The following is a 24,519-nucleotide window of genomic DNA, read 5'->3' as shown; positions in this document are numbered from 1 at the left end:
AGATTGAAGGTCCTTAAGTACAGTTATAAGTCTTAGAACAATTTCTTCCAAACACAAAAATATAAATACTTTAACCACCTTTTTTTTTTTCAAAAATTAAAAAACAAATTATCAAGTCCTACTGATCTGCATAAAATGCAGTTCGTTAGCAGGTGCTTATAATTAAGTTCTAATATATACAGGGTGTTCTTTAAACCCTGTCACATCCGAAACCACAATGATCAGTGAGGGCAAGAAGACATATTAGCGTATTAAAAAAATATTTAGGACAAAGAAATCTTTCAAAAATAAAATATTAAAAAAACAAATGGTTGCTTACTTCTGCAGGGGAGAAGTGAGGGGAGCGCGGCACAGTATCAGACTCCCCCTTCCCCCTCCTCGTTTCTGCCCTGCAGAAGTAAGCAACCATTTGCTTTTTTTGATATTTTATATTTTTAAATTTTATTCGTTCTAAAAAATTATTTTAATGTGCCCACATGTCTTCTTGCTCATATTGATCATCGTGGTTTCGGATGTGACAGGGTTTAATGAACACCCTGTATACGTAATCTTATCTCTTCAATTCTATAACATTTAAAAACTCATTACTTTGGAAAAAAAAGAAAATATTTATTCCCATGTGCATTCAAAATATGTTACACGTAGAAAAATAATAATTTGTCCAAATAAAAAAGAAAAACAAAAAAAAAACAATTTAAAAAACCACATTCTAAAAGCCAGATTTTCAGCATACGTATTTCTCTTGAGCCCAATAGGTTTTTTTTGTTTGTTTATATTTAATGAGAGCATATCATACATTTTTGGTATATTGTACTCTTGTGTTCTTACACTTAACTATTGGTTTTTCCGATAATTGAAAACTATGTACACGCCAAGCATGATGCGTTAAATTACTATTTACATACCTTGACTTTTATAACTATATACAAGGACTTTCAGTCTACTTAATATTTTCTAAAGTGCTAATAAAGCGAAAAAATTGATTATTTGTTTGAAAAAAAAAAAAGAGTATGCTCAAATCAGATCAAAATATTACAACAAAGATGGAGCTCATTTTAGAGTAAGAAATATGGATGTAAAATGGGGAATGTTACACAGTGTATAAAGTGCCACATAAACCGGCAATGGCAGGTCGTACTCCCTGTAAATGCCAAGACTTCTACATTTTCTTCGCCGAAATATTCTCCATATCTGTTTAAACATGTTAATCTAAATAACTCCTTAGGGGGTAAAAACATTTGTACAAAGCAAAAATTTTGTTGACTCAAATCAGTATTTGATCTGAATAATATTAATTAATTGCTTTTATTTTGATACCGATAATGTACTTAATCAATATCTTACACCACTGTGGTAAATTTTTATTGACTGTTTTCACAATTTTCGTTCATATGTATTCTTATTTTCTGTATACAATACAATGTAAAAACTGTTTCCCAAATAAAAATAAATAAATAAATAAAATAAAAAAAATGTTGAACCAACAACGTTCCCATACACCTATTAAAAACGTTTTATTAAATTTCAATGTGCACATATTCATAAAATAATATCTATCGAATTATGACGCACTCAGTAATGATTCATTTTTATAACGCAATGTTTTCTGAAGATGTGAGGTCTTCTATATTAAATATTTCAATGCGGTTTTCCCTACATTTACAGCATGTGTAAGAGTAAATGGATCATACACATCGTGGTTTGACATTCATAAAGGAGTCAAACAGGGATGTATGATGTCACTATTGCTGTTATATCGATAACCGCATGAAACATCTGAAAGGCTTAAAAACGGGAGCATTTATGGGTATTTTAAATGTAAATTGACTTTGATGATGCCGTGTTTCTTGCTAAGAACAAAGAGAAACTGCAATTCTTGGTAACAAAGGTCTACGATGTATGCAAGGGAAGCGATTTGCTGATGAATGTCGATAAATCGAATGTGATGGTTGTTGAAAGAAATGAAAGCATGACTTAATGTGAAATCACTGTGAATGGAGTCTTACTAAAATAAGTAGAGGAATTTGTGTATCTAGGAAGTATGTTTACTAGGGATGGAATGACAGAAATATATTGAATGGAGGGTGAGTGCCGGGAACAGAGTGAACGGTCTACCAATGAATAAAATGACTCGCTTAGTCTGTATTGAATGCCGCAGCGAGACCTATTTTTGGAATCTCTAAGTTCAGTCACATTACTCCACTACTTCGGGAATTACACTGGCTACGTTTACCACAAAGGGTGGAATACAAACTCTGTTGGCTTATGTATAAGTCACTGCACAACTCTGCTCCAGAATAAACTAGGTGACAGACGTCTTACGCTTAGATCAGCTACATCAACGTCGAAAAGAAAAGTTATTATACCTCTACGCAAACAGCGCACTAAATTTGGCGAACGCGCATTTGCGGTCGCAGGCCCTACGGCATGGAATGTTCTCCCAGCAGAGGTTCGAAACTGTGAGAGTGAAGTGATGTTTCTATCTTCACTTGTTCTCTAAATCATTTGAATAAATACTTAGCATGTGGTGACAAAGTACATTATTTTTCTTAAATTAAAAAGTTAAAATTAAATTTATATCTTTATATAATTAATTTGTAAAGCGCCCTTGAAGTATCATATTACGAAAATGGCGCTATATAAGTTATCCATAATAATTATTATTATTATTAACGATGCGCTTAAATCAACCTTAGCAAATAAACATTTGTCGCAAGAGGCAAAATTAGCCGTTCACAATGTCCTGGTCCCGACTCTGACGTATGGGAGCAAAGTATAGACTTGGAAAAACCAAGATAAAAATTGGCTGAATGCTGTCGAAATGCGATCTCTCGGGCGAATGTGTGGTAAAACTATATACAATAGATGCACAAATGTAGAGATCCGTACACTATGTAAGGCTGGGATGAGCATTATCGACGAAATCAAGAAAGGAGCTATACGCTGGTTAGGACATGTAGAGCGAATGGACAGCGATAGAACGGCTAAGAATATTTACAATGCGAATGTTGATGGATACAGAAATAGAGGAAGACCGACAAAGACATGACATGACCGAATCCAGCAAATACTTGAAGGTGGACATGTCCAAAGTTGGAATAATCAGCGCGTGTGTATGAGAAGATGTATGAATGTAGAGGAAGCAATATATGTATTCAAAGATAGAGTGATGTTGCGTTATATCCTCTCTGCATACCCTTACGGGGAAATGACGTGATGGTTTTTTTGTTTGTTTTTATTCACCATTTTTTACTATATTACTAACGATAATTGAACGTAAAAATGCAGAAAGCAGCCGGCCATAGAAAAGTGAAACTGAGATAATAGTACTTTTGTGAAAAGAGTAAATAATCAAATCTACACAACAGTTGGAATATTTTTTACTTTGACAAATGATAAAAAAGCATACTATAACTCACAATTTTTTATTTTATTTATTTGACTCGTTTTAATGATTTTTAAAGTGTGACTGACCACACAACCTTAGATGTGCATTTTGCAGAATGCAGCCAGCCCTAGTAAAACTCCGATGAATGTTATGTCATTTTATATTGAAAAAAATATATATATTTATGTGTTAAAGGAATTTCGGTGATTTTTCGTCTGACTGACCACACAACCTAAAATATGCATTTTGCAGAAAACAGACAAAAACCTTATTCAAACTTGTACATTATATTACTTGTGACATACTGTATTGAATCTTTTTTTACAATTGTTTTTAAATGAATAAATTTATGAAGTTAAAATGCTTATCTTTATATATCTAATACTTCTGTACGTGTGATGTCACTGAACTCCTAAACGGCTTAACCGATTTACGTGTGGTTTGCAGCGAAATGTAGATCTTTGCACTGCGCGTGTTCGTAGATATTAAAATTTTCAATCGAATATGTAAAAAAAAGTTAGAAGCATAAATCTTTTTTTCATCGACTTACCAGGGTTGCATTCGAAGAAAATGCGAATACAAAAAAAAATGGAAGGATGTTGTTTTTTTGCGTTTACAAAAAGTTTGTTTTTGAATGTTTACATACAACATTCGCTTTTTATGGACCCCAATCAGATTCTTTCTTTACATTCCTTATAATTTCTTCCCATTTTTTCTTTTTACTGGATTTTTGGTAATTCTGAAATAATATTAACTGACATGAAAGATAAAAGAACTGAAGGAATATATATTTTCAAATATGGGCAGAATAGTGAATGTTACAGTGTGTAAAGTGTGTAAACCAGCTAATGACAGGTCGTAAGCCCTGTAGATTGGAAGAAATTGCCATTTGGCAATAAGCCCGCCAATGTACAAATAACATTATGTACAAAAAGTTAAATAAATAAATAAATAAATAGATGCCTATACTTTTATATTACCTTCTCTAAAACATTCTTCATCTCTGTTGTAATATGTTAATATTCACAGCTCCCCAAGGAGTCGAATCCAGTCCTTGTCTACAAAAATTTGGACAAACTCAAAACATTGTTGAAACACCCTAAAATAAACCGCAATATTTTTAATTAAAAAAGTTAGACATGCCAAAAGTATTGGGGCATATTTTATTTATTAAATAATAAGATATAATACTTTACTTACGTTAAATTCTCTTTGCAGTATTTCCAACGCAACACGAAGCTATGTGACGTGAACAAGAGACTGAAGTGCCAGATATGGAGCTCCGTGGTGACCATTGTGCTAGTGGAGGCTAAAGGACTGACCGCCATGGACCATGACACGAGGTCCAGTGACCCTTACTGCAAATTCAGGTAACAACTAGTGTGTCTCTCCTTCCCAGGGCGACACGAGACGTTGAACAAGAGACCGAAGTGCCAGATATGAAGCTTCGTGGTGACCATCGTACTAGTGGAGGCTAAAGGGCTGACCGCCATGGACCACGACACGAGGTCCAGTTACCCTTACTGCAAATTCAGGTAACAACTAGTGTGTCTCTCCTTCCCAGGGCGACACGAGACGTTGAACAAGAGACCGAAGTCCCAGATATGGACTGACCGCCATGGGCCACGACAAAAGCCATACTAAAAAGAAATCGCTTTGACACCATTTCTGACATTAACTTTGAGAAAAACGTTCTAGAAGCTTTTCCAATCATAGAATTAAGGATAAGAGCATCACTAGCCAAGTACTTTGAAAAAGGTTAATTCAAATTTGATGTAAGCTTCTTACTTTGTTCGTAATTATTTTATTTTTTTATCAGCCTGTGGACATATCATGAATAACCACAAGGTTAGTGCTTCAAATATTATTTTTTTTTAAATAATTAGATATTTGTTTTCAGATTAGGTAATGAGAAGTACAAAAGCAAAGTGGTTTGGAGGTCCTTAAATCCTTGTTGGCTGGAGCAGTTCGACCTTCATCTTTACGATGACCAGGAACAACTACTGGAGATCTCCATGTGGGACAGAGATAAACAATCCAAAGACGACTTCTTGGGACGGTTGGTTGGTTTTAATTTCCTACATGTTCAAATTGAACCTTTTTTTTACATTTTATAAACTGCGATTTTAATCGAATTTAACTCCTTAAAATACAAGGTTTTTAAACTTTACATATTACATTAGATTACATATTTTATTTGTACGAATTATTCTTAATCAGCAAAAGTGCTGGTAAAGGGGGATATTATATATAATAACACAATAGTTTAAATAAAAATTTGATAAAATAACATCACATATCACTCGTCACACGGGCTGTAAGAACTGTTTCATTTAGGTGTTTTTTAATTACGTAAATGTTTTGTATATTTTTTGGTCATTAGAAAGTGAATTTAAAAATTGATTGCTGTATGCAAAAAACTGTTTCTTTTTCTGTTGGTCCTTAAACCAGCCAATGACAGGTCATAAGCCCTGTAAATGCCTTGACTTCCATATTTCTTTCTTTAAGGTATTCTCCATCCCTGTTGTAATTTGTTTATATATTTGAAATCCAGTCCTTTGTCTACAAACATTTGGACAAACTCAAATGTTGTCAAAAAATCATCATGTTTGATTTTGCGTGTTCAAATTTATTTGACGTTTAATCATTAGTGTGGCCATATATGAAGCAAAGTGTAAACGCATGCAAAAAATAAAAATCACCAAATAAATGACTCTCTGAGGGTAGAAAAGATTCTGAAGAACACCCTGACATACATTTCTAGATTATTCTTATTATATTTTGCAGATGTGTGATAGATCTGTCAATGCTGGAAAGAGAAAAGACTCACAGCATCACCCAAGACTTGGAAGACAACAATGGACAGGTGTTTCTGCTGCTCACCATCAGTGGAACTACATCTTCGGAAACCATCACCGACCTAACAAACTACCAAGATAATCCGAGAGAAAAGAAGAATATCGAAGACAAATATGTAAAAATTTAAATATTATTTTCTTCCTCTTCTCGTATTTCTCACTGCTTTTTTAAAAATATAAATTGTATACTCTGAACTAGATTCTTGGGAACTCTTGAGGATTCATCATCAATATCATCCCCTTTCCGCCCCAGTGATACATAGGGTACTGCATTGGTAAACCAAATGCAGCATAGTTCGATCATGTGTTGCGTGAAGCTTCAGTCTTACGCTTCAGGTGCCAGTCCAGAAACAATGAAATATTGCACTTAGAAAAAACCTTTAAAATTAATATTTCACATCCATCCGGCCAGAAATCGAACCCAGAACCTCAAGAATAGTAGGCGAACGCGTCAACTACTATAAAATGAAGCGAATTTATCTCCGTTCAATTTTCTTTTTCAAGACTTTTAGCTGAGAGCGGCCATTGAGTCTAAAGCACTTGTCAAGGGTTTTGATTCTCTTTCACTCTCTCGAGTATTACCATCTTTACGTAAAAGACAGAATCGATTTATCAGATAAATAAAACTGTTGGCAACTATTTAGTCAATACTAACAATGCACAACACTCTCCAATTTCGTATGTAGCTACATTCTTCAGCTAATAAATATATATACCCATGATAGACATTTTAAATTAAACATTAATTTTAATTCGTTCTGAAATACAACGAATCGAACCCGGGACATGGCACGGTTAGCCAATACACCAGCCACTACGTCACAAGGTGGACTTATCCCTACTAGATTTCCATTTTCAGGATTTAGTAGTTGTTGCTTTTGGTCGCCTCTTGGGTAAGTGTGGTAAATCTATCTATGATAATTTCGCCTCCTGTGACAAACATTTATTTACCAAGGTTGATTTTAATGCACCCTGTTCCCAGCTCATTTGCTCTACCGAAACAAACAAAGTTTTACTTTATTGTGTTACTGTAAGTTTCTTAAATGTATTAATAAATTGTACTATTTATTTTTACAGGCGTGGAATCGTCTTGACATCTGGAACGAGGCAGGTTCCGGTGGAGTCGGCTGGCTCTGTGTAAAAGTGTTCGGAGCGAAGGGTTTGGCCGCTGCAGATCTGGGTGGGAAATCAGACCCCTTTTGCGTGTTGGAACTGGTTAACTCGAGGCTGCAAACACACACAGAATACAAAACACTGCAACCTAATTGGATGAAAATATTCACATTGTAAGATTTTTGTTAATTAGTCAACTCAAATTATCTCGTTGTGTTTTAGTTCTTTTCCCTACTATGCAACAATATGTTCCTTGAAGTCAAAATTTTTCGCATAGTACGAGGATTGATTGATATGCTCAGCAAAGAAAAAGTTTATGTAGGTACCTTATTTATAGACGTAGACTCATTGGACTTGTGTGCACTTCCTCCAGCAATGCACCAACATTTCTATGGCTTCTTGGCAAAACATTTGTCCAACCCTTGCCAACCACTCATCTACACAGCACATGACCTCATTGTTGTCCAAAAATTTATTTCCACGTAAATGTCCCTTGAGTTTTTGAAATAGCCAGTAATCACTGGGCTAGAGATCAGGTACTCAACTAATTCAAATCCAGTTTCATGAATACCAGCCATTGACACTAACGCTTTGTGTGCTGGAGAGTGGTGGTGACGAGTGATTGCCAGGGTTTGAACAAATATTCTACCAGGAATCTATAGAAATGTTGGAGCATCGCTTAAAGAAGTACGTATAAGTCCAAGGGAACTATGTAAAAAAATAGTTGTACAAAATATTTTTCTCATCCTCTTCATCTGCATATCAATCAACCCTCGTTTTCGACTTTTATAATTATCGCCGATATCAAAATAAATTTACATTTTCTGTTTTCAGTAATGTTAAAGATATAACTTCGGTCCTCGAAATAACTGTATACGACGAAGATCATGATCACAAAGTGGAGTTCTTGGGGAAGCTTGCCATACCTTTGTTGAATATCAAAAATGGTGACAAGCGATGGTACGCGCTAAAGGACAAAAAAATGAGGGCCAGGGCGAAAGGAAGTTGCCCACAAATATTATTAGAAATGACTGTTATTTGGAATCCCGTAAGTAAATAATTTATTTCTAGAAATTTCTTTATCTGTTCTTTTTTTACTATAAAACTATATCTGAAACATCCTTGAAACAAATGCCAAAATCATGAATCCAAAAAGTAATCATTTTCATCATCATACCCTATTCGCATCGGATGGTGCAAATGACACTCCACTGGCTCATCAAATTGTGTGTATCTTGATCATCTATAACATGGTCGTAAGCTCAACTGACAAACGTTTCAGGTGCTAGTCTAAGTGCATTGAAATAATGCTGTGTAATACTGCATTTAAACAAAAACACGTTAGAAATGGTTGTTGACCTCATTGTCAAAACGTTTGCCTACCATGCAAGGTCTCGACATGGTTGGCATTAAGTATTTATTTAAAAAGACTGTACTTACATTAGAATATTTCCCACGGTTGGCAACTGAAGCATACGACTGATCATCTTACCTTCATATGACAAAAAATATCAAAACAATCTGCGATTAGCGTACCGATGCATTGCCTAATGCACCATGCGGAACGGTGGTGACCGCCGAAGCTTTAACAATCAAAATAATAAATATGGTACAAGTTGACAACCCCTGGGGTCAAAGATCGCAAACACGTGATGACCTTGAATTACGGTTTGGAAATCTAGCATATTTCAGTATCCTCAATTATTAGCTACTATGTATCTCCACTCATTTGCAGGATTTATACCTGAGACTAATAATCAAATTAAAAATACCGGTTCTATTTCAGATCGAGAACTTGTATTCCTTATTCGCTCGTACACAAACAGTAAAAGAAATTAAAGATTATCATTTTTTCTGTTTTAGATAAAAGCCGGAGTGCGGGCATTAAATCCAAGGGAGAATAAATACATGCATACTGAAATTAAATTTAAAAGACAAGTGTTTCTCCGAAATGTTATAAGACTGAAGTCAATTATCATGTGGTTTATTGAAATAGGAAAAATATTACAGTAAGTTATTTTGCCTTTTTAGTAAATTTGTTAGGATTTTTTAGTTTTTGAGATTCGTAAATTTATAGTTCATTAAAAAACATAAATTTAAAAAAATATATATTTAACTCATTTTATTTCATTTGATTTATTTTATTTTTATTTATTTATTGGAAACCAACACACTAACATAAAATTAATTAATACATACAAATAACTAGACCCATTGCGAGTTGTTGAACAATAATAAAACATAACATACAGTTTACCAGAAGTAAAAAAAATTGATGTAAAAATAGGGAAGGAAGAATGAATAGAAAATAAGGTAAGACAACCAGACAGATTTTCTTGGCGAAACACAACACCCCAACCCTTTGGGCTCGCCAACCTCCTACTTCCTGACCTCACTCCCCACTTCTGGCTTTTCCCCAAGCTGAAAATGCTTTTGAAAGGGATCAGATTTCAAACCAGGAAAGATATAATGCAGATTGTGACGGACCACCTGAGCGTATACCAGAAGAGGCTTTCTAGCAATACTTCCGGCAGTGGCAGAACCTTTGGGAGAAGTATATGGCATATCAGCACAGGGGGACTACTTTTAAAGTGTCATATAATTTTATCCCAATAAATGTTTCCTTGATAAATAAGTCGGTACTTGTACTTACTTACCTCGTATATAAAGTAACAGAACAAATATATTTATTTATTTATACTTTTACATTTTTTGTATTCTTTTTTTTATACAGAATAAAGTTCCCGTGCCGAGGGTAACATTTTACAAAAAGTGAAACATGCCTTAAATTAGTTATTTAACAATGTTAACATAATAATAATACAAAAACGTGATTAATCTAATTAACCTAATGATCATTAACATAATAAGCAATATGAACTAAAACAATCATAAAAAACATATCCAATTCAAATAGACAAGTAGACCAAATTTCATAAACAGTACACACATTTTATCTATTTTGCTTGATCCACTCATCGATCCATGTGCAACCCACCTCTACTATCCATTTCTTAATAGCAATTTTATATTGTGAGTACTTACTAATTGTCCTTATGGATAATGGAAGTAGATTGTACACTTTGACCGAGTAGTAGGCCAATCCTCTTTGACAATAAATGAATATTTTTTTCTTATTCTTATTTGGTTCTTTGACTTTTGTTTTTCAGAGCTTGTTTTGAATGGGAATCACGAATACAGTCATTTATAGCTTTATTAGGTTGGATCGCAATTTGCCATTACTTCGAGCCGTGGATGGCCCCTATTTCCATATTACTTGTGTTTGCCAGAAATTGGCTGGTCTTGTGGTTAACTGGTTAGTATTCTTGTATTGTTTCTGGAAATTTGTATAATTACCTTCACGGTTTGTGCATGAGTCATTGATTAAGTGGTTTATTGAGTTCGTAGGTATGTAAGTGGATGGATGAGTGGGAATGTAAATAAGTCTTTAAGTGGGTAAATAGGAAAATGAGTGGAAGGGTTAGTAAGCAAGTAAGCAAGTGAGTAATTTGGGTAAATGAATGTGACGGAATAAATGTGTGGGAGTAAGAATGGGTGTGTGAATGAACAAGTGAGTAAACAAATGCGTTAGAGACGCATTTGTCGCAAGGCGAAAGTGACGACATAACTTTGTAGTAACGTCAAAGGAGTTATTTATATTGACACACGAAAAATCATTTGTATTTGGCGTGTTAATTTATTTTTTTAATACAATGCTTGACACATAAATCAACATTAATATATAAAATCAGCTTTAAAACAATAAAATAACTAAAGTAAACCTAATTATTAACGACGTTCTTACAAGGTTACATCATTTTGCAAAAACGTTAGAGATGGGACAAATTGATTGAATAAAAAAATAATTCATTTGATGTTGTTCATGAAAAAGGTATAAACGTCTCCTTTTTTTCAATTGTGTTAAACACACTATAATAGGCTTGTTTTTGCGTTTTTTAAATCAATTTTCTGAAACAGAGTTTCGCGATTGCATGGAATAACTGATAAAATCGATTTGATCAGTGATCAGTAATTTCCCATCACTAATGAAATCAGTTTGACAGCTGTCATTCTAATCAAGCTATATTTTAAGGACTATAGTAGATAAATATGTGTGATTAAACAAAGAAGTGCTTGAATGGCCAGTGAATGATTTGATAAGATTATTGTTCTTATAAATAACATTGTACCTGTTTAATAGGTGGGACTCCCCATTTACAACAATCCATAGACGACGATGAACTATTGGGGGATGATGATGATGATGATCCAGAACAAGACAAGGTATTTAACATTGTACTTAGTTCTTAAAAGTGTGTGCTGAAAATTCCCACTACGAACAGTTTAACGTTCCATCAATTAAGCAAAATATTAGATATTTTGTAATACTGGTATTTGTAGGATTTTGATTGTTGTGGGGTGTTTGAGCTCTTACCTTATGTTGGAGATTGACAAGAGAAATGAGGTTAAGGTTTAGTACGTATTTATTACATGTTAAATAATATACAGCCCATGGTTGTGTATCGTAAGCGTAGCGGCGAGGATGAGTTGAACTGCACTTGGACTAAATGTTAGAATTGACTGATTGCGTTGACTTGATTGGGCTAACTTGCATTATCACGCCCTGTGGTCTATAGGCTGCGTTGCTTTGTTCTTCATGACTTTATGGCGTGAACGAAGTTAATGTACTCTAGGACGTCGCTCTTATGTGAACAGATGTCTTATGTCTAATAACGTTGGTATTGCATCTGATGGAAAACGCTGCTTCTTGCAATCGTTGCTCTATATTTTAGTCGAACCCATTAAACACGTCTGTGCGTCATCGATCAATAGACTATGACCCCCACATATCGAAGGAATTCAATTCGACTTCAAAATTTACTAATTTCACTCTCATATAAGCTTAAAAAATAGGCTTTTAAAAAAAAAGTGCCAACCTCAGAACGATTCAAAATTGATATTAATCGTAATTAAAAGAAAAATTTCTCGGTTTAACGAATGTTTTGTCACTTTTAATGCGTAGATATTCGTATGGAGGACTACTAGATCCGTCACGTCGGTATTAACCAATGTACTTACATCAAAACTTGATGGTGGGGGGTCGGTAGTATGTCTTCGTAATCGCTCGAGAGAATTCATCTTCAACTTTACTGTCATGGCGAAGGTATGATGTCCTTAACTTCCCATCATAATTGCTGCCCTGAGATTGTTAGAAAGCTCGCCCCCTAGCTTAATAGTCCGATACTCCGATGCAATGTGGAGATTTAGCAATATGAGAACACTCGCCCTCCACATAGTAGCCAGGCTCTTCAAAAACTCGACTTGGAGGGCGAAAACTAATTAACGGGGACCTGTCACAACAATCAATATAGGTCGTGGTGACGTTAGGACCTTATATAGCACTGACCCCCTTTTTCAGAATAACAAAATTATTTTCTTTTTTTTTCAGGAGGAAAAGAAGTCACTGAAAGAGAGATTACAGGCTATACAAGAAGTAACGCAAAGCGTGCAAAACTCCATAGGATATATGGCCTCATTAGGTGAAGAGGTCAAAAAGTAAGAACTCCTAACTGGATTTTATATCATTTTATCAATGCAGTTTTTTTATGTGATTATTGTGTGAATTGTCATTGAAAGAATTCAGCGGAAAAATATTTCAATAATTTTGATAAATTCTTAGCTCACTGGGGTAGGATTAGTTAAGGGAAGCGTTAAAAATGAACATTTATTTATACATTTTATCATACATACAAGTCAAGTATAATTGATAAGATTAAGAACTCTGAGATGGTTTGGTCATGTAGAACAAATGAACAACGAAAGAATGGTAAAACAAGTCCATATGGCGAAAATGAACGGCAAGGTGAAAAGAGGACGACCAAGGAAGACGTGGTATGATCAGATAAACCAAAATTTTAAGTCCGGTCATGTCAAAAGCAGACAGAACCAAAGGGCATATATGACAAAATCTATGAATGTTAAGCTGGGAATGTATTCCAGGATAGACGTGTGTGGCGGTCTATTCTCTTTACCTACCACTAAGGGGAAATGGTGTGATGGTAGTAGTAGTAGTAGTATCATAATACAATTTTTTGTTCACTCTGCTGATTAGTCATTTACAAAAAAAAGGGTGTTTTAATCATCGTCGTTCCCTTTCCGCACCTAATGGTGCATAGGGCACTGCATTGGTACACCAATCGCAGCGTATCTTGATTATTTTTGTTAAATGAAGGTAAGATGATCAGTCTTACGCTTCAGGTACCAGTCCATGGACTACGAAATATTTTAGTGTGAAAACACCCTTTTTAATAAATATTTCATATCAACCATGTCGGGAATCGAACCCGAGACCTCTTGCAATATTCCTCTGTAAGTATAATGATGTTGTTTTGTAGTTGTTGTTAATTTGGGAATTAAGATATTACCGCCTGTTCTAGGTTGCGTACTTACGTTTTGTGACGTAGAAACACTAGTATTTATTTTTTCTTTATATATTTGAAGCAAACAATTATTTTTATATATCAATTTTATATCTTAAACCTTTTTTTATTTTTTATTAAATAATTGAACAGTGGGTGAACAAAAATATGTGTAACACCTAGATTTGCTCTCAAAATTGGTATTCTGCAACATGTTGATGGTTTGGTTGGTTTTGTATGAAAGGACTGTACATAAAATGAACGTAGTTATGCAGAAAGGAGCCAGCTATAGAAAAGTGAAACTGCGATAATAGCACTTTTGTGAAAAGAGTGGAAAAATCAAGTCTACACAATAGTTAAAATGTTTTGGCTTTAAAAAATGAAAGAGAGATTACAGGCTATACAAGAAGTAACGCAAAGCGTGCAAAACTCCATAGGATATATGGCCTCATTAGGTGAAGAGGTCAAAAAGTAAGAACTCCTAACTGGATTTTATATCATTTTATCAATGCAGTTTTTTTATGTGATTATTGTGTGAATTGTCATTGAAAGAATTCAGCGGAAAAATATTTCAATAATTTTGATAAATTCTTAGCTCACTGGGGTAGGATTAGTTAAGGGAAGCGTTAAAAATGAACATTTATTTATACATTTTATCATACATACAAGTCAAGTATAATTGATAAGATTAAGAACTCTGAGATGGTTTGGTCATGTAGAACAAATGAACAACGAAAGAATGGTAAAACAAGTCCATATGGCGAAAATGAACGGCAAGGTGAAAAGAGGACGACCAAGGAAGACGTGGTATGATCAGATAAACCAAAATTTTAAGTCCGGTCATGTCAAAAGCAGACAGAACCAAAGGGCATATATGACAAAATCTATGAATGTTAAGCTGGGAATGTATTCCAGGATAGACGTGTGTGGCGGTCTATTCTCTTTACCTACCACTAAGGGGAAATGGTGTGATGGTAGTAGTAGTAGTAGTATCATAATACAATTTTTTGTTCACTCTGCTGATTAGTCATTTACAAAAAAAAGGGTGTTTTAATCATCGTCGTTCCCTTTCCGCACCTAATGGTGCATAGGGCACTGCATTGGTACACCAATCGCAGCGTATCTTGATTATTTTTGTTAAATGAAGGTAAGATGATCAGTCTTACGCTTCAGGTACCAGTCCATGGACTACGAAATATTTTAGTGTGAAAACACCCTTTTTAATAAATATTTCATATCAACCATGTCGGGAATCGAACCCGAGACCTCTTGCAATATTCCTCTGTAAGTATAATGATGTTGTTTTGTAGTTGTTGTTAATTTGGGAATTAAGATATTACCGCCTGTTCTAGGTTGCGTACTTACGTTTTGTGACGTAGAAACACTAGTATTTATTTTTTCTTTATATATTTGAAGCAAACAATTATTTTTATATATCAATTTTATATCTTAAACCTTTTTTTATTTTTTATTAAATAATTGAACAGTGGGTGAACAAAAATATGTGTAACACCTAGATTTGCTCTCAAAATTGGTATTCTGCAACATGTTGATGGTTTGGTTGGTTTTGTATGAAAGGACTGTACATAAAATGAACGTAGTTATGCAGAAAGGAGCCAGCTATAGAAAAGTGAAACTGCGATAATAGCACTTTTGTGAAAAGAGTGGAAAAATCAAGTCTACACAATAGTTAAAATGTTTTGGCTTTAAGAAATGGCAAACAATGAATACATTGTTTTTTTATACATTAAAAACAAGAATCTAATTGTGTATTTGAACAGTTTTAATGACTTTTAAAATATTAAAAGATTTTTCTAGTGATGTGGGTGTTTTCTGCAAATTAAGAAATTTTTTGTGATCGAAACCATTTTCAGAAGGTGAAATACAGTTTTAAGTATGAAAGCGGTCTGGCCGTTTTTAGCAAAACTTGACTTTGATCTTACTGCACCCGATAATATCAATATTCATTTTTCGAAATTGTGGACTGACTGCTTTCTGCATAACTACGTCCAAATCATCAACTCAACAAGGAATACCATCCTCATTATAGTGATAGAATAAGGTAGAATAGATAGATAGAATAACACCACTACCCCTAGGCGTGACTTTATACCAGGTTATAAGTAAGGCCCGAGAATTATTCGCTAACATTTAATAAAACGTTTGACCACATTTATTGATTTATTTACAGCTTATTCAACTTCACAGTTCCGTACCTCAGTTGGCTGGCCATTCTTTTGCTCCTGGCAGGAAGCATTGTCCTTTTCCTTATTCCCATAAGATTCCTACTTATGCTATGGGGTAAGTTACATTATAAATTATTCAAATAAATATATTTTTAATCTTTTGCTGTATTACTTTTCTTTATTTGAAGTATAATCTTCGTACTATTTTAATTTCCCATTTATATTTTTTGCAGGTATTGTAGGTATGTTTTAGAATATTTTTTTTTGTTTGTTTTTTAGTGTCAAAATATAACAAACTAACTCGTAACTAACGTCAGAGTGATTTTTTTCTTCAAAACAAACAAGTAAATTTTAAACAAAAATACATCTTTTAAACAACGGCACTTTTAATCAACGCTGAATCTTTATTTTTCAAATCCACGTCATAAATACACAATTAATATATTTTTATGAATTTCAATAGAGATGCAGAACCTTTTTAAGAAGAAGTTATTGAAGTCTAGGTATTTAAAGGGCTTATGTCCTGTCATAGACTGGTTTGACTGATCGCTTTACACATTGTGTAACATTTACTATTTTGTCTACAGTTGCACATACATATTCCTTCCTAAAATTTTACATCTTTAGATTTAATAATGTACTGCGGATATATATTTTTTAAACTATGCACCATAGATTTTCCTACCATTCAAGATATCTTAGGTTCGTTTCCCGACAGAGCTGATATAAAATATTTATTTAAGGTGTTTTTACATTGTAATATTTCATAATCTCTGGACTGGCACCTGAAGAGTAAGATTGATCATCTTACTTTCAGAAACAGATGCTCGAGATACACCGAATTCGGTGTACCAATGCAGCGCCCTATGCACTATTAGATACAGATGATAATCTACCTTATTAACCATTAAAAGGCTTATGAAAATATGTCATTAAATTAAATCATCAACGGAACATTTTCTTTTCAAACCATTTCAAATAATTAATCATCATTATGAATGTGAGTGACTTATCCGCATCTATAGCTGAAATTGAGTTACATATACCACTTTTCTCAGAATTTGAAATTGCGTCGTATGAGCCGACACCCATCGATAACGGGCGTAAATTTTGGCATTTACATTAAAACTCCTCGTACGTCGCGCCGTTTATAAAACCAACAGATTTATGACAGAGAATTGAGCTTATTTTCACAAATTGTCATTTAGGTTTAACTGCATTCAAATCTATTTTTTGTTCAACAATGTTTTGAGTATATCCAAATGTTTGCAGACTGGGTTGATTTTCTCCCTAGGGAGTTATTTAGATCAGTGATAGGTCCTGTGGTAGGGGCTCTGAAAACGGTTTTATAATACATACATATATCAGATCTACACTCCCTACTGTCGATTAATATTAGTTTATTTACTTTGTAACAAAGGGGTTTGGGTCTATGTCAGGTTTTTGTATTTTAAAACCTAGGGTTTTGATTGGCAAAATTCAAAAATATTCATAATAATTTATCATGAAATACATATAACTGTCATCCATCATTGGGTGGAAAATACATGTTAATTATTTTTATTGAGAAATAAAATATGTTCTTATAAATAAAACAAATAATTACTTAAGTTGTTTAAATAAGTCTTCATCAATTTACAAAAATAATCTAAATAAATCTTAAAAGAAAAATATCAATCTGCGATATTTTTCTTTGCTCACAAATTTCATTGGAAACTTGAACTAAATTGAAATATTTTTAAATATTGGTTTAATTACTGATTGCTGATTGCTGATCGCTTCCCTAGGTTTTTTATTTCATATTTATTTAAACATGTTTTAAAGTGCGTTCATTTTTTCAGGTTGCAATAAATTTGCTCGTAAAATCTTACGCCCCCTCACAATACCTAATAATGAAATTTTGGATCTTATCTCAAGAGTACCTGACGATGAAGAATTGGTAATATATTTATATAAGCAATAAATAATTTTAAAAAAACTGAAATTAACACAATTTAATTTTTAACATTCTTTAATTTTTTTACTCGAAATAACACTTGTTTTATATTTGGATTTTTACATACAAAAGGCTTCAAATTTCAAAATAGACTTTTAAATTTTTTCGAACATATTTTTTTTTTTAATACGCCAATATGACTTCTTGCCCATACCGGTCGTCACGGTTTCGGATGTGACAGGGTTTAGCAAACTCCCTGTATAATGAGCTTGTTGTATGATCTTTGAGTGAAAACGCATAATAATATGCTTGCCTGGTAAAGCTAATTAATTTAATTTCTAATCCCCAGCTGGACTTCCGAGAGTTGAAGACTCATACCAACAACGAGCCGAGACGTGAACCAAAGAAGAAGCACAAAGTCACATAGCCAATGCTTGAAGACGGTGGGGATATTCACAGCAGTACCCGGGTCCCATTTCGTGGGCCTAAAATCAGCGTGTGCAGAAGAAGCATGGAGTTCAAGAAGAGGATTTATCAATTACGTTGCCGAATCAAAAAGATGGAACTATAATTATTTTATATGTTTAGATAGGATATAAAAATAAGCGTTGGTTAAGTTTATGCGGAGTTTAAAGTTGTATCTATGAATTTTCCCATGGTGATCCGAAAATACTGTTACAGACAGTTTAAAATATATTCTTATATGTCAAGTTAACAAGTCCGTGGTTTCAGGGTAAAAACTTCTTTGGAAGGTCTCAGCCAAATCGATGAAAGTAACTATTCATATCTTTTATATCAACGGTAAAAAGGTCAAATGTTCCATAGGTGCCATAAAGTGAATTTCGCAAGAGTCAACTAAAGATTTTTTTTATATCGAAATCTCATGAACAGGTGAATGAATTATTTATTTTTTTACATATCGTATTATCAGCGCTATGATTTTTTAAAGTTTTGTATTTCTGAAATAACCCCGCGTGTGACGTCAGAGGTTGTTCACTATTAGTTCTTCCCATTAGTTCGTTTACGGTAAGCTAACCGGATATCCTTCACAGCTGTCACATCATCGGTTGGTTCATGTGAACCAGTGACGTCAATCAAAGTAGTGCGTTTTTATTATTTTTTTCGTACATTTTTAAGAAACTTTGCCATACCATTTAATGCTTTAATTTTTACCACGCGCAAGAAAAACATTTTTGTATCTAAATTCCCGTGGGGCTGAAGTTCCTCATTCCGAACGTGAATCTGAGCGTGTATTAGAAGCAAACTTTGAAATCTCCACCAAAAACGGAAAATTAATTATTGATACCAAAATAAACTAAAAACATGAAAACCTAAATAATAGCGTAATTCAAAACCGTCTCTAAATCTCGCAAAAACAGATTTCAATTATACTTGATACTGCAAACTTTGCATTCTCCATTGAGTTAGTGGAGCATAATTTAAAATCTCACAAATCTCTTTTCAAAGTTTCTTCGCAAATATCTCAGTAACTCCTTCAATGGAGATTTCTAAATTTGCTTCTAATACCTTAATATATCTCTCTAGAGCAGTGTTTCCCAGCCTTCTTTATGCCATGCCCCACCGTAGTCTTTTCAAAAGTCAGATGCCCCACCGGCATCTTTTTTAATTAAACAGCAGGTAAATTTTTTAAATAAAACCCATTTTAATACATATATTATAACTTAAATTACCGGTACCTACCAATGCAACATCTACAGCTACATCCTGCACAGTTTCTGTGTTTTTAGATAATTATTGAAATTGTAACGGGTTTCATTCTATTTTAAGTACAATTTGGCGTATATTTCAATTTTGTACATCTCCGACATTTTTTTGCATGACCAATGAGTATTCCCCTTTATATGTGGAACGCCGACGTGTCTCATCTCTGAAGCGCGGTGCGGAAACACTGCTCTACAACTTCATTCCCATTTGTTCTTTTCACACTTTAAGCTATTTCACAGAAGGAATTATTTACTTGTACTGTACAGTTTAGAAAAGGACAGATATACCCATTCCACTTCCGATTTAAGTAAACGAGTCAAAGAACACGAATGAATTTAAATAAAAGCAGTCAGAAAATAGACTTAAGAGAGTCATTTTTATCCTGGGACCACAAAACTTGTTCCCCGTTTAGAGTGAGATAGTAACCAACTTTTATAATCATGAAATTATTGCTTAGGCGACAAATGTTATTAGCATTTTTACCCAATCAAATATGTATTTTTACATACTTTTTAAGGCTACCAATGTATTCGCTACACCAAAGTTTACCATAAGCATAATATGTTACCCTGTTATTCATTTTTCAGTACATAGATAATTAAATTAAAAGCGTAAAGTGGCAAAAAGTGATTTATTAGTCAAATGAACCGGGAGGTTTTAGATATAGTATATTTTGAGTGATAAAAATAGATCCAGTCCAATGTTTAGTTCAATTCAAATATTAACTTAGTATATAATGGAACGAAATATGTTAATTACAAAAAAATACATTTTTCACCATAGAGGAAAAATGTAAAAAATCAAATATGTTTACAAAAATAAATATTACGTTGTAAGCGGCTTAGCAATGAAATTTTAAATGTGAAGTTTTTTATTTTTTAGACATCAAAGTGAAAGGGGTCTGAAAAATTTCAATTTGGATCACATTGAATGTAAAAAATATTTAAAAAAATATTCCATACTACTTTTGGCCATCAGCCGAGGTTTGAAGTTTATAACTGTCTGAACATTTTGTTAATTATCTATATTGATAAAAAAAATTGTTGCTAAAGATATAACTTAATCACATTACAAATTCGAACGCGTTTTAAAACTACCGAAATGCAAAAAGTTTACACTCTGCGGAACTGATTCCGTTGAGCGCCTGGCGAATATTGATGAAAACAATGGCTCATTAAAAATTGACTTTTTCGAAAACTTCAAGCTCTGGTTGAGGGCCAAAAGAAGTATCAAATATTTTTAGCATTCCGAGTAATCCAAAGAACAACTTTTTGAACCCCTTTCATTTCAAAATTCGGAGTAAAAAAAATATCGGCCTGCCCTAATATAACAATAACTTTGACAAATTCAAGAAAACCTCATAATCTATTTACTTATATAATTATATGACATGACAAAAAACTATTACTTTGGGTATTCTAAGCAAGTTTAGTTTGATGTCAGAAGATCTAATTTACTTCGACCAAAATTTAAATTTAAGTGTCTAACAACAATATTTTTCATTCTTGCACAAAATAATTAGTTAATTTTTAAAATACATACTTATGTATTGCATTGTCTTCCTTGTAGCGTAGCGTGCATGCGAAATCTTATATTTGCAAATTAGTATTTCAATAATATTTACACTCTTTATCAACCTCCATTCATCTACAATATTTGTCTCGAGTTTAGTAATGGCGCATCAAATGTGTGAGAAAACAGCAAACCATGTTACCTAGCAAACAATCTAGATTCGATTCAGAGATCCGAATGATTCTTACCTTGGTTAAATTTCTTCGTAAATATATAAATTATATATTTACGAAGATACAAAGAAGGATAAAACGAAATATGTATGTGCAAAGTTGTAACAAGTCGATTTGGATAAGTATTGTTGTTGTTGTTGTTGGATAAGTAATATTTTCATATTATTTACATTTAATTGTAAATAATATGAAAATATTTCAGAAATAGTATACCATTCATAGGTCTATGTAGGCTTATAAAATATCACAAAAAAACAGTTAATTTTGATTTCATGTAAAAGTAAATTTATATACAGGTGACTGGAACTGAACCCGCCATAGCAAATTCGCACATAGAAGAGGTCATTTACTAATTTCACTTTCCCTAGAGTTTTATAGTTTGAGAGATATGTCAGTTTCTATACTTTATTGAGATTTTTCCAAAATTTGACTTTCAAGCATTCAAAACATAAAGTTTTTTCATTATTTTAGTATGTTTTTATTATTTGTTGGTAGTCATAAACATTTCTGATTAAAATACGTAGATACTTTCCTCAAACTGGGGTTAAAAATTAGATATTACGCTTTTAAAAAAAATATTTAAAAATAAAACTTTATGATAAAATTCAACCTGAAATTAAAAAAAGAAAAATGGTGTTTCAATAATTTATTTTACTCTAAGTTAGTTCTCTAGTTCCTCAACTTTTAAAAAAAAAAAACATAATATCTATTTTAACCCTAGTTTGAGGGAAGTTCCGACGTATTTTAATCACAAATGTTTATGGCTACCAACAAATAATTAAAAAATACTAAAATTATGAAAAAAAAAAGTTCTGAATGCTTGAAGGTCAAATTTTGGAAAAATCTCGATAAAGTATAAAAATTTATATATCTCCCAAACGATGAAACTTTAGCTAAGAAAAGTAAGATCCAATAATTAGAAAAAGACCTTTTCTATATGCGAATTTGCTATTGCGGGTTCAATTCCAGTCACTCTGTATGTATATCCTAACACAAATCAACATTTCCATGCATTCATATCACAAAATATGTGAAATTTAAAATTCAGAAAGTTTGGATCTTTTGAATTAATAGGTCCACTTCTTCTATAATATTGATTTCCAGTATATGAGTTAGGATGTATAATTTCTATAAAACTCTACTTTTGTTTTTGTTAAAATCCCAGTAGTTAGTTTTTTACTATAAAAAAACTTCTGAAAATATTACGTTTTGTAGATATTTTTCTTTGTTAAAACAGTCCTCGATCGATAAGTGATTCAATGGTAAGGAGATGGGTGAGACAATTCAATGAAGGTCTCGAATTCAAAATTACAAATTTAAAAATATTTTTTATGCTACTAATGCTTAGCATTTTTTTTTAACTGGACAGTATTTTTACCTTTGTTACTTTAAAAATGTTAAAAGAAAAACTGAAATTGATATATTTATTCGTAATTTCACTTTTTCTGAATATGCACTAGTTTTCTTTATCTTGTGTCAAACGGAACTTCTTTCCTAAATTTGGATATACCTCGTACAATATAAAGCATGTATCACAATATTAATAAATGCGTGTAATATGTTAAAATAGCAATAAATTTTTATTTTTCCCAACATTTAGCTTTAAGATCTTATTTTCTCCATCTCAAGCTCTTCCTACTGAAAAATGTTTTTTAGAATATATTTTTTTCACCAGCTTTAATTTTAATATATGTGTATTATTAAAACAAATATATGGAGCTATGTATTCCATTTGTAAAAGAAGTACATAAATCTTTACATGCTTACAATAAAAAGTCGAGTTGTGTTGCTTCAAATTAGCGTTTAGTCATAGATTATAATACATTTACCTTAAGTTTTATGTAGATAGAGAATTAATTGAAAAAATTATACTTAGATTTATATTCAAATTTCTTCCCTTTTGCCTATGAATTGTCAATTTTCTCTAGTTAATTATTCTTTCTCCAAAGAATTTTATCGAATATTTAATGTAAATATTGCTATTTCTAATGTTTGTTGAAGTGATTGTTATGAATCTCAATTATTTTATGTTTTTCATAACATATATTATTAGCAAATTTGTCAATTATTTGTAAAAATATCATGTTACTTTTAAATAATGTATGTATGCTAATGGGTAATGTTCATAATATTAAGTTTAAAATTACCTCACACACATACAGGAGACTTGATTTACCGGTTTGATTCTGATAATAAAAATTAAATATCTGATTTACAAACAAACTGTCAAATAAGAATTTGTGAAAAGGTGCGCTTTTAGACACTCCTTTCACACACGTGTGTGAAAAGCTCATCATAGATTTAAAAAAAATTGTATCCTATAATTCATAATAGGTTTTGTGGTGCAAATTAAGGCAAATAAACACATATATTAAATATTGATGTGTCTGTATTGAATTATGGCGACAATATTCGTATGCATCGTTGCCACATATCACAGAAAAATAAACTTTTATCTAAATAGTTTACGCCGTAGAATTATAATTCTTTGGTTTACGCCTAGTCATATTTTAAGTGAAAGCAGAACAATAAATGTGTTCTTTAAATAAACCGGATTCACCGTGAATCAACTAATAATCGAGGAACGATTTCAGCATAACATGTTGTCGCTTCAGTTCGTTGTCAAACAGACCAAAATACAAATCTACTTAAATAGAGCTTTAGAGTTTTTTTTACAAAATAGGTATAAATAATGACCACGAATTAAGACAAAATTCGTTAAAAAACTCCTTAAAAAAACATTTTTTTCATTTGAAATTTTTATTTCTTTTTTTTTTTCATCTCATTTTTTTTGCACCACAACAGGCCAGGAGGCCCAATTACAGTGGTGAATTACATTACAGAACAACCAGGCTTGAGAAAAATCACATTTTATTTTTTTTGTGTTCTCACCGGGAATCGAACCCGGAACCTTCCATGCGTGAGTCAAGCGTCTTGACCACTACACCACGGAGGCCGCCTATAATAAATAAAGGCTTTCTCATAACTCCTGTACACTTAACTCAATTTTGTTAAAAATGGTCTGTTTTACAAAAAATAACTAAAGTGACAATGTATAGAAAAAGTTAACATGGAATTGTATTTTGATGAAGAGTGTGAATAAATAAATAAATAGAATATTCTTAGATCCGTACTTTAATTTAATTCAG

At 32.6% G+C, this 24,519-nt stretch overlaps 1 protein-coding gene across 1 annotated transcript in view; it reads left to right on the top strand.

Moving 5' to 3' along the window:
* The window catches only part of Mctp (multiple C2 domain and transmembrane region protein), an 80,910-nt gene extending 61,688 nt beyond the window's left edge, over positions 1-19,222 (top strand). Inside the window, exons 6-17 of the mRNA XM_088240063.1 lie at positions 4,607-4,758; positions 5,289-5,447; positions 6,176-6,362; positions 7,324-7,532; positions 8,194-8,407; positions 9,223-9,368; positions 10,530-10,675; positions 11,561-11,643; positions 12,809-12,915; positions 15,970-16,079; positions 17,806-17,903; positions 18,250-19,222. Coding sequence (XP_088096189.1) covers positions 4,607-4,758; positions 5,289-5,447; positions 6,176-6,362; positions 7,324-7,532; positions 8,194-8,407; positions 9,223-9,368; positions 10,530-10,675; positions 11,561-11,643; positions 12,809-12,915; positions 15,970-16,079; positions 17,806-17,903; positions 18,250-18,327 — 1,689 coding nt within the window. The 3' untranslated portion in view covers positions 18,328-19,222. The remainder of the gene's footprint in view (positions 1-4,606; positions 4,759-5,288; positions 5,448-6,175; positions 6,363-7,323; positions 7,533-8,193; positions 8,408-9,222; positions 9,369-10,529; positions 10,676-11,560; positions 11,644-12,808; positions 12,916-15,969; positions 16,080-17,805; positions 17,904-18,249) is intronic.
* The last annotated feature ends 5,297 nt before the right edge of the window (positions 19,223-24,519 follow it).

Source organism: Micrasema longulum, unplaced genomic scaffold (assembly GCF_059751315.1).
Source record: "Micrasema longulum isolate JH-2025_06_02 unplaced genomic scaffold, ASM5975131v1 h1tg000120l, whole genome shotgun sequence".
Classification (NCBI taxonomy): domain Eukaryota; kingdom Metazoa; phylum Arthropoda; class Insecta; order Trichoptera; family Brachycentridae; genus Micrasema; species Micrasema longulum.
Note: the sequence above shows the minus strand (reverse complement) of the source record. Positions and strands in the feature narration are given on the sequence as shown.